Source organism: Arachis duranensis, chromosome 6 (genome assembly GCF_000817695.3).
Source record: "Arachis duranensis cultivar V14167 chromosome 6, aradu.V14167.gnm2.J7QH, whole genome shotgun sequence".
Classification (NCBI taxonomy): Eukaryota; Viridiplantae; Streptophyta; class Magnoliopsida; order Fabales; family Fabaceae; genus Arachis; species Arachis duranensis.
Genome location: NC_029777.3, coordinates 107,797,912 through 107,809,252, shown reverse-complemented (window position 1 = coordinate 107,809,252; position 11,341 = coordinate 107,797,912). Strand labels below are relative to the sequence as shown.

Sequence of the window (11,341 nt, the reverse complement as noted above, 5' to 3'; positions counted from 1 at the left end):
TTTTATTTATAATTTTATGAAAATTTTAAATCTTCACAACGAGTTCTAATTTAAATGATATAGTCTTTTTAATTTTTATACTTACTTATAAATTGCAAATTCGAGTCTTCCTATTTTTAATAAAAAAATATTAAAAAAATAAATTTTATTTTTAATTTTAAATTATTATTTATAATATATGATTCCATAAATATTTTTATAAGACTCAAAATAAAATGAAATTAGAACTACTATTAAAAATGCTAAGATAACCTTATATTGACGCTGAATATAAAAGAACCGCGGATTCGGGATAAAATGGTAAGTGGACTGGTAATGGAAATAGGCAATGGTATGCAAACCCGATTTTGGGAAGATAACTGGATTCAAGGGGGTGTTCTCAAAGGGAGTTATCCGAGACTATACTCTATCTCAAGCCAGCAAGGACTTCTAATTGGGGACTGTGGCTTTTGGGATGGGCTTGATTGGATTTGGAATTTCCAATGGAGGAGGGAGTTGTTCCAATGGGAGCTAGAACTTGTCAATCAGCTGCATGAGAGGTTAAGGCCAGTGAGGTTGTCATCAGGTCGGGAGGACAGCGTGGTCTGGAAGTTTGACAATAAAGGTGTTTTCTCTACTCGTTCTGTGATACAGGCTATACAAGCGGAGACTCTTTCGGCTGAAATAACGAGTTATAGTTTCACGAGCTCCGTTTGGAAAGGTTTTGTTCCTCCGAGGATTGAGCTATTTGGGTGGTTTGTGCTAGTTGATCGAGTTAACACCAAGGAGCGGCTGGGTAAAATAGGAGTCAACATTCTGGGGGATAGTTTGTGTGTAATGTGTACTAAGGAATTAGAATCTGCTGAGCATTTATTCCTTAGGTGTGAGGTAGCTTGGCAGGTGTGGTGTAAGTGGTTGAGGTCACTAGGTAGAGAGTGGGTGATCCCTGGAACCATTAGGGAAATGTTTGAAAGCTGGCATGGCTTGCATAATAGAGAACAAGGGCAGCAGATGTGGATGATAGTGTTCTTTGCAGTTATTTGGAACATCTGGTTGGAACGGAATGCACGAATCTTTAAGAATACAAGAGCAAGCCTGGAGGTAATCCACACAAAGACGGTGATGAGCTATACAGAATGGCGTGGTGATGATTCTGGGGGAGGCTGTTGATAGGTCTGGGGTGTTAGGTGTTTGTTTGGTTGATAGCTCGTTGTGTGTCTTCTTCTTTATTTTATGCTCCACTTTAATATGTTGAGCTTTCTATGTTCAAAAAAAAAAAAACCTTATATTATGGTCCATTTTATTTAATTCATAATGTCTTTCATCAGTGAAATTATCTATGTTTGTAAAAAGAGCGGGAAAAAGAAAAGTTGTGTCCTTTGTATGTTTTGTGATAATATTGACCCTTCTATCAATTATAGATAATGACATGTCATAAAATAACTTATGTCACGTGTCCTTGTTTAACTATAGAATATGATCAATCTTTCAGAAACTAATTAAAAATATTTCGTCTTCTAAAAACGAAATTGAAAGCATAATCTTTCAACAATTGGTCCTAGTGAATAATTGCTGGCACCGGATAAAGTTTGAATTTGAGTGTATGGGACCTCTCTAGTCTCTACATAACTTCAAAGCTAAATGCTTGATTGTTAAGTCAAAAGTCATTGCTCTATGCCGTTAATTAATTAGCTTTATATGCTAACTGTGGACATGTAAATTTCAACAGTTTTTTGTGGTAAAAAAATCCATTATTAGATTACTTTATATTCTTACTACTTATATATTTGTCTATATCCCCCTTATTTGTGCATTAAGTTAAAAGTAGAAAACTAATGAATTTTAATTTATTTATTTGAAATAAAAAATGTTATTTGTGTATTATAATTCATATATAAAAAATCTAGTACTTATAATTAAAAATAACATTTCTGATCTTAATTAAGTTAAGGAGAGATATATAACAAAGTCTTCTTTAACTATTTAAATTTGACCAACTTATTATTAGTTAATTAATGTGGTAAAGATTTTGATCCTTTTAATTTAATCCGTTCTAGGTTCGAGATATAGGAATAAATCATAGAAGAAAAAAAAATCTTTTTGAAAAATTTCTGTCCCATATATAATACTTTCGCTAGATAAATCAGATTAGTTAAATTTGAAATATAGGTAATACATATTTCTCTATTAACCAAATATGTCAAAATTAAAGAAAAAGATTATTATATTAGTCAAGAAGATAAAAAAGTGATTGATATTTAATATATAATTAATAAAGTAAGTCTGAACATGATTATTAGTTAATGACCTGAATATATTATGTATGGTGTTTTTTTTTAGTTCATGGAATTATATATATGGTTAGACATTTTTTTTAACATCAGGAATGAGATTCAAATCTAAATTTTTTAAATAAGAATAAAAAAAATTATACTATTTAAATTATAACTGATTGTCGTATATGGTTAGACACTCTCTGAAAACTTTAGACCATGGAATTACTAGATACACTATTTGACAACTTATTTTAAAGGGTTTAAACTTTTCAACAATGTAACTAACACATTTAGGATCTATGTACCTATCTATCTAGAGAGAGAAATTTATTGCATTGGATAAATAATAATAAGTTGGCCTAAATTATAGGATTTTTTTTAATATGGAAAAGTGAATAGAGTTTTACTTTAATGTTATAAAAAATAGAGTTTTATAGTATTTTAGGACGTTATTCTGTGCGGTAGCGTTTGTTTTGAGGTACCGAGATAGAGATTGTGAGACTGAGACTCAGTATTATGTTTGTTGGTTCCGAGACTGATACTAAAATTTTTGTCTTTGTCTCTAAAATTTCAGTATTTCAGTACCTCCAAAAAGTGAAAACACAGAAGACTAAAATTTTTAGAGATGGAGACTGAAACTTTAATAACATTTTATACCAAAAATACTTTCATTTCAATGAATTAATTCCAATTTTATCCTTTGTACAAAATAAATTAGAATTTCATTCTTGTTTCAATTTCCGTCTCTCACTTTACACCAAACAGAATATTGAAATTTATTTCAATTTTTATCTCTTAGTCTCTGTCTTTCAATCTCATTCTTTTTGTCTCTGTCTCTCCACCAAACGCTACCTGCAAATACGCAAATTACGTATTGCACTGACAATACGCAGTCTGTGTATTCACAATACGCATACTATATATTGTAATTTAATGTTAAAATAATACAATACGCAGTTTACGTATTACAATTTAATATTAAAATAATACAATACGCAATCTGCGTATTGTCTTTATAAATTAAAAAAAATTGATCTTGACAATTCACACTCTGCCAATTCTATAGCCTTCCAGAATTTTGTAAAACACCATAACTTCTAATATTAGGGGATTACACCCATTCTTATCTAATATTCAAAAAAATTAACGTAAATTATACAACAAAAATACTATGTGTAGAAGTCAAATCGGTAATTATACATTTTGTATAAATATATATTATTTAATTTATTTTTAATATATTTTCATTTTAATACATATTTATTTTATATGAATAATTATTGAATAATTAATTTTCTATATACACCATAATTATTGATTCCACAAACTTTTATCTAATAAGCATTAGATTGCGTGTGTGGGTATATATAATATAGGAAAATATAATATAAAGTTACTGCTTCATATTTATATACCAATTGTTGTCTACTATCTAGATTATTAATATTGTCTAGCTACAGAAACTTATTCCTATTGATGACTTTGACTGATAAGTACATATGATATATAAAACTCAATATTTGTGTCATGATATTATATTTTTTAAAGTTTAAAATGATAAAAATAAATAACATAAATAATTATATTTTTAATATATTCTTTAAAAAATTTTTAATTAATTTATTTTTTTGATTTTTTGATTTTTGATATTTTTTTGAATATAAAATTCTGATATTATATTATAATATTTTTTTAAATTTAAAGTAATAAAAAAATCACATAAATAGTTATTATATCTCTAATAATTTGTAGGGGTGTCTATATATGTATTCATGTATATATATAGTTGAGATTAAATGATCAGTATTCATGTAGCTTTAAATAAAATTATACCACTTATTATTGCAACTAACTATAAAAAGAATACTTTATGGATTTAATTGTAGTAAATTCCTGAAATATTTCGAAGAATATACTTAATTATTACAGTTAATTTACAAATATAGTATTATTAGATTAATATTCTTAACTCTATACATATAATATAAACATTAATACTATTTATAACTAAATTCTTTTGATATTCATATAAAAATATAGTTATTATTAATTATTTAAATTATTTTTTATTAATAAAACAAAAATCCTATTAATTGTTAAAAAATACTAACATTAAAATAATATCTACTTCAAAAGGTATACATATAACAGAATTGTAATATAAATGCTCCCAAAATAGCTTTATTTGTTTGGGAGTAAACAAAATGAACAAACCAGCCAATAGAATGCTATGATCATCAATGTGAATCACTTCTTCTTAAGCTAATAGCTAATAAATCCCTTAGGTAAGAGGTTAGCTTTTTTAATTTTGTGTTTGTATGAATAATATTTATATAAAACTTATTTTTTTATTTGTTTTATACTATTTTTTTAATTTAAAATAAATAAAAATTAAACTCTAAATTTTTATGTCATAAAAATTTTAATATTATAACATTCTTTTCAAAAGTTATAAATTATAAAAAAAGGTATAACTGATTATTAGATATTTGACCGTTACTTTATATATATTTTATGAAAAAACTTTAATTTTAATAAGTATATAAATACATTAATATTTTAATAATTTTTAACTATTGATATTTATTATATATTTCAATAATTTTTAACCGTTGATATTATATTCGTTGATTTTAATATTATATATATAAATAAAATTAACGATTAAAAATTATTAAAATACCAATATATCAATATACTAAAAAATTTTCCGATGCATGTATATTATATGTCTCATATACATTTGGGGATGTAAAAATAATGACTTTATAGGTGGGAACTGAGAAGATTAACGGTCAAACAGATACGGCCAAGGAATTAATTACTTGATAGCATGTGCATCCACTTTCATTCTATTTTTCATAAGAGGAATTAATTTATGTGAGTTCTATAGTGTTTTTGTTACAGTGTCTAAATTGTCTAATTTTTTTTTTAAAGTAAAAAATAAAATATTTAAAATAAAAAATAAATCATATAAAATTTATTAAATATAATTTATTTACTTCTTTTAGTAACTTAGGTACAAATGTTAGACACCATAGCATTCACCTTAATTTATAAACCTACCACACATCCAATTCTGACTAGCTACTATAACTATAACTATATGATATGCCGTACCAAGTTAATTAGTGCCCCTTCCTTGTGAGTTACTTATTATCATACTCCCAAAACTTGAATTTGTTCTTCAACGTCTGCATATGCTAATTAAACAGTGAGGGTGATATCAATTATTCTCTCTTTATGATGATGTGATTAACAATATTTTATATACATATATACAATATACTCTATTATTCATGATTATTAGAGAGATATACGCTAAACTATATATGACATTCAAAAGTTAGAGATATAATTTTTATGTTGTCTTTTTTTTATTATTTTAAACTTTTGAAAAAAATATTAAAATAGTATTAGAGCTCTGTATATATTCAAAAGAAAAAAAAATTATATAAAAATTCAAACAAATTTTAAAAAAATTCTTATTTAAAAAGATATACATATTAAAAATATAATTATTTATATTACCTTTTTTTTATCAATTTAAAATTTTAAAATAGTATTATGACACAAAATATATTAAAATAATACATGATTATCCAATTAACATAAATTCAAATGATAACTTAGTAGAGATATAATTATTTATGTTATTTTTTATTAATTTAAATTTTTTTAAAAAGTAATTTTATCACATGATATTAAAATTTTATATCCAAAATATAACATAAAACAAATAAAAGAATTAAAAAAATAATACCTATATAAAAAAATGTAAAATAAATCCAAAAAGTAACTCTCAAATTATTTGAGGAAACGTATTAAATATATAATCATTTATATTTGTGGTTAAAATTAAAGTCACATTTCTTTTATATTTTGATAACATTTTTTAATAATATTTTTTTTTAAAATATTGCTAAATTCTCAAAATGTGTTACTTTAATTTTAACAATATTTTTTAAAATATTATAACTACCGTAACCATAGTAATATAAACATACTAGAATCATCTATATATATATATATGATAAATTTATTGTCTATTTTAATAATCATAATCACATATAATCAAAATCAAATTACAAGCTTCATTCCCTTAATTATTTAATTTGCTTCAAATGGCTAGCTACTAATACCATTGTTGATTAATACATTAATAATGTACAGAGTATAATTATTATTGTACATGAAGCATGCTATTGCTACTATTGCTCCTCATGGTGGCTATAGTGCTATACTCTTGCAAACCACATTCTTCTGATGCCCTTACACCTTCATCTTCTTGGTAATTTGAAGAAGAAATAAGAGGGTGGTCAATTACTGAATTGCCACTACTATTCTCACCCCAATTAGGCCTAGTAGTACTAGAGCCTATTATAATCTTATCCTCACTGAAAACCATGTCTCCATGTAAGAACTCCAACCCATTATTTAATAATCTTTGTGGAATAAAATTAGTATTACCCACCATTTCTTCTTCAATTTCATTGTTGAGGTTTCCTTTTCTTTGCACCATTTCATCATGATGAAGTCCATTATTACCATCATCAAATTGTATTTGTTCTTGATGATAAACTACTTGTTGTTGTGTTGAATTATTAGAATAATAAGTAGTAGTAGTAGTACCTTGTGATTGATGAAGATGATTCAATAATCCATCACCAAGGGTAGGATGGTAATTATCATAATCAACATCATTATGGAATCTCCCTCCAAGCTTGATAAGTAGTTTCTTGATGGAATCTTGGTCATTGAAAGAAGATCCTAAGTAGAATTGTTGGTTATTATTTGTTGTGCTATATGGCAAATTTGGTATTGGCAACACTGGCATGAAGTGTGGCCAATAACATTGTTGTTGTTGTTGTTGATGAGTAGTACTACTATTTTCATGAACCAATAAGGAAGAGAAGGAATCATCACCAATAATAACACTCCCTCCATTAATTGATGATGTTTCTTGTTGCTTGTTGATTCCATTATTGCTACATGCTTGTAAGTGTTGCTGTTCTTTGTTGCGGCGGTTCTTGTTATTCCCAAGAAGCTTCTTTTTGAGCCTTGTGTTCCAATAGTTCTTTATGTCATTATCAGTTCTTCCTGGCAATTGAGCAGCAATAACTGACCACCTATATGGATTATTTAATTTCATATATACAGAAAAGCATTAAGGAAACAAAATTAAGAACCATGATTTATATGATAAATATTAAATAATACTAATTACTCATAAGAAAATGTATGTCTATGCATGTATGTATATATGTATGTATGTAGTAGGGTAATAATCAAAGTTGAAAATTCATTCAAATTTAAATATAGAGTTTAAATCATAAATATTAATAATGATGATGAGTGAAGAGAATTTATTATTATTAATACCTGCTTCCAATACTAACATAGAGGCTACAAATAATGTTGTCTTCTTCTTCAGAGAAATCACCATGCTTGAGATTAGGGCGAAGATAGTTCAACCACCTTAGACGGCAACTCTTCCCACAACGCTTCAATCCTATAATATAATTAATTAATAACCCACAAAATTAAATATTAAATAAATTCCCTATATACTACAAAACACCATAGCTATATATATATAACCTAGTTTAGTAACATATTATGTATAAAGATAAGAGATCAAGGAAAATAGAGGAAACCCCAGAAAAAAAAATATGAAATTGATTTCTGGGGTTATATATATATATGATGATAATGATTGATTACCAATTTTTGGAGGCAAAGCAATCCAATTGCCACCAGTGCCATGTTGTTGTATGTATGATTTGAGCTTAGCATCTTCTTCAGGAGACCATGGCCCTTTCTTCACATTTGCTTTGTCACAGCAAGGAGCTCTCCCCATCTTTCTCTTTGGCTATTCACTCTTTGATATTCTTTTGGTTCTTAACCCTATTTGCTTGAATTATAAGAGAGAGAGAATTTTATTAATATAAAAATTGTGAGGGGATATACATAACATGATTCCGAGGACAATAATCCTTATTCTCACTATTTTTATATAGTGTGGCAGCAGTGAAGAAAGGTAACTGTTTTTTTAATGGAAAAGTCTAGAAATTATTTAGTAGTGTAGTGTGTTGACAGAATAGGAGAATAAGCTCTCTTCTTCTTGTCTTTCTTAAACTAGAATCAAATTTAGATAATAGAGATCCAAAGTAGTGAAAATTGGTGAAAATTTTAAACTCATCAAATATAATAATAGAGACCTTAAGTGTTTAAATGAGTTATATATATAACTGGGTGAATGAAAATTGGTAAATTACTATTATGGTTTCTAATATTTGAGTAAAATTCTAATTTAGTTTTTAATATTTTAAATGTTTTATTTCTGTTTTAAAATTTTTTAACGAATTTAATGTTATTTTATTATTAAATTTTGATACAAATAATTAATAGAATGATTAATATGAATATTAACAGCATTATTGTTAAATTATATTTTTTTCTGTGTGTTAGAAAAAATAATCAAAATCTTTTTGTAATATTTTTTTTATTGATTTCCTTCTTGTAAAAAAATTCAAATTTTATCCGTTATTAATCATTAACGCTCCAAAATCAAAGCAAAACTTTGACATTTGGTGATTGTTGGTGATTATTGGTAAATCGATTTTACTTATGTACTAAAATTAAATGTTATTGGATCTTTAATACATTAATTTATCTTGTCAAATTTAATTGTGGCACAATATTTAACATGTTTGAAATTTTTTGAGATTGAAATAGAAAACTTAAAATATTTTAGGACTTAAATAGAATATTTGAAACATTAAATACTAAACTAGAATTTAGTCCAAACGTTAGAGACCAAAATAATACTTTACCTTATATTATTCGTAAAATACTTTGTGCATATAAAAAATAAGCTACTAAATTAGTTATCATATATTTTATATAAATATATATTATTTAATATTTTAAAATGTATTCTACACTAATACCTAAATTAATAGATTATTTTACTTAGAATGATTCTATATTATTTTAAATGTACAAAAATATTATTTTATATTATGGGCTTTCTAATAAAAAATCATTGATGATATGTTTTTAAAGATAATATAAATATATAATTATTTATGTATCTTAATACATTCAATTCATTAAGTTGTTAAAAAAATTGATAATATGATATCAAATTTTTTATAATAAAAAATCTAAAATCTAATTCTTTTTGTTCTATATATAAATAAAATAATTTTGCATAAGACTAAAAAAAATATATCAATGCAAAATTCGTATAAATTCAAAATAATAAAAAAGATTTATATAAATATATAGTTATTTATATTCACTGATGAGCATATGAGATGCTTGCATTGGAGCATGCATGGATTTGAGTTGCACTGTACTGTTCTTTCTTTTTCTCTTTTGTCAACAAAATTGTTATATCTGCAATTATTTACATATACAGCTAGTTAAGTAGTTGAAACTTGTTGTTATAGCTTGCTGTTTATTAGCATGCACTACTTTTGTCACTGCTTCTAGCCTTTCCATAGCATTAAAATATATATTAAAAGAAAAGGTAATAAAAGTCTAAAAAGTTATGCAATTGTTATGATTTAGTTNTTATAAATAAAAAATTTTTAAAAATAATTTTTAAACCTTTCCAAAAGAGACTTTCCGTTTGATTATTATTTATAACTCTGGTAAAACTTTCGGACAATATTTTAAATACTTTGTCATGTCAAGATTTTTTTATTATGTGCATGAAAGCAACAACTTATACCAATGTGAGTTAAATTCACTCTCATATAAAGCGGAGAGATTTTGCATAATAAATTTTTTTGTAAGTGGTTCTAAATTATTTTTTTAATATTTTTGTGGTGTTTTGCTTAAATTTAGCGATTAGTAAAAATTTTGAAGATTTTTTTAGTGTTTATATTTTAGTTGTTTATCCCTTTTTATTTGAGTTGATGTAAATTTTTGTTTGTCAATCTTATAATAAACACGGAATACTAATCTTTTCTTTTATTATAAGTCGAGAATTTTATCAACGATCCAAAAATAATAATAAGTGTTAAATAGACATATTTCTTGCTAGGTGAAGCAAGTTTGTGCGTCATAATAAGTGTATTATAAGATTTAGTTCAAACTAAGTAATTAACAATGGATTTTTAAAATAAATTTATCGCTACTACGAACATATATGACGGTCGTTTGAGTTTGTTAATTAATTTAACGATTTTTTTTAATTCACTAAACTTGCATGGCCATCACAGAATGCAAAGGATATAACAAAGGATTTTACAATTGAACAGTTTATCCATAGTTAAAATTTAGGGGGAAAATTATCTTTCAATTTTTCGTCGACATTTTAGCTAAATTCGCCACTAATTACTGATAAAAAAAAATTGTCACTAAAATTTGTTGGTAATCCGAAAAATTCTAATACTGATTCAAGAATATAAATAAAAAGGTAAAAATTCAGCTATAGCCGACTTCACGTAAAATTAATAATTAAAAGCGTTAAATAAAAATTTAGTCATATTAGTCAAATTATCTAACGGCTCTCAATTGTAAACTTTATCAAATTTCCACCAAAGAAAAAAAAGTGAAAAAGTGAAAATATGATCATTCATTTGACGAACCTTAAAACCACAAGATTTTGAAATTTATAAGGGCATAATTCCGTTGAAAAGTCAACAAAGCTTCCCAAAGAAAAAGAAAGAGGGAAACGCTGACCGAAAAACTTGTAGACTTTTTTAAATCCTGTTACATTATTTTTGGTTGGTGACCAAACGAATAATAATAATAATAAAGTCTCTAAAAAAGAGAATATCAAATAGATTTTTAAGGATTTTACGATGCTAGTCCGTGAGAAAAATTAATTTATGAAAAATTACAGCAGTAGATTTATAGTGTTTAATAGAAGAATAAATCGTGTCGTAATTTTTCAAGAACCTATATTTTATGCGTTTTTCTACAAGTTATTTAATATTTTTTAAAAACTTATAAATTTATATATTATCATTTTTACAAAGAGTTACCTAAAGTTATATATTTTTTATAATACTTACAAATTCATTGAGAAAATCCATATGTCATAAAATATATTATTTTTTATTAATATA

General features: G+C 25.3%; 2 protein-coding genes across 2 annotated transcripts; one reads left to right on the top strand and one right to left on the bottom strand.

Moving 5' to 3' along the window:
* Positions 1-297: 297 nt before the first annotated feature.
* LOC107495676 (uncharacterized) lies at positions 298-1,149 on the top strand. Its single transcript, XM_016116847.1, has one exon. The coding sequence runs from the start codon at positions 298-300 to the stop codon at positions 1,147-1,149; it is 852 nt and encodes a 283-aa protein (XP_015972333.1).
* A 5,289-nt stretch (positions 1,150-6,438) lies between these two features.
* LOC107495741 (transcription factor RAX3-like) lies at positions 6,439-8,212 on the bottom strand. The gene is made up of 3 exons (XM_016116905.3): positions 7,980-8,212; positions 7,638-7,767; positions 6,439-7,384 (listed from the first exon to the last, which is right to left on the bottom strand). The coding sequence occupies exons 1-3, from the start codon at positions 8,113-8,115 to the stop codon at positions 6,439-6,441; spliced, it is 1,212 nt and encodes a 403-aa protein (XP_015972391.1). The 5' UTR covers positions 8,116-8,212.
* Positions 8,213-11,341: the final 3,129 nt, after the last annotated feature.

Coding starts and splice junctions, on each gene's coding strand:
- LOC107495676 (XM_016116847.1), top strand. CDS start 298: ATGGTAAGTGGACTGGTAATGGAAATAGGCAATGGTATGCAAACCCGA.
- LOC107495741 (XM_016116905.3), bottom strand. CDS start 8,115: ATGGGGAGAGCTCCTTGCTGTGACAAAGCAAATGTGAAGAAAGGGCCA. Junction 7,768..7,979: donor TGCTTTGCCTCCAAAAATTG/GTAATCAATCAT, acceptor ATTATATTATAG/GATTGAAGCGTTGTGGGAAG. Junction 7,385..7,637: donor TATGTTAGTATTGGAAGCAG/GTATTAATAATA, acceptor TAATCCATATAG/GTGGTCAGTTATTGCTGCTC.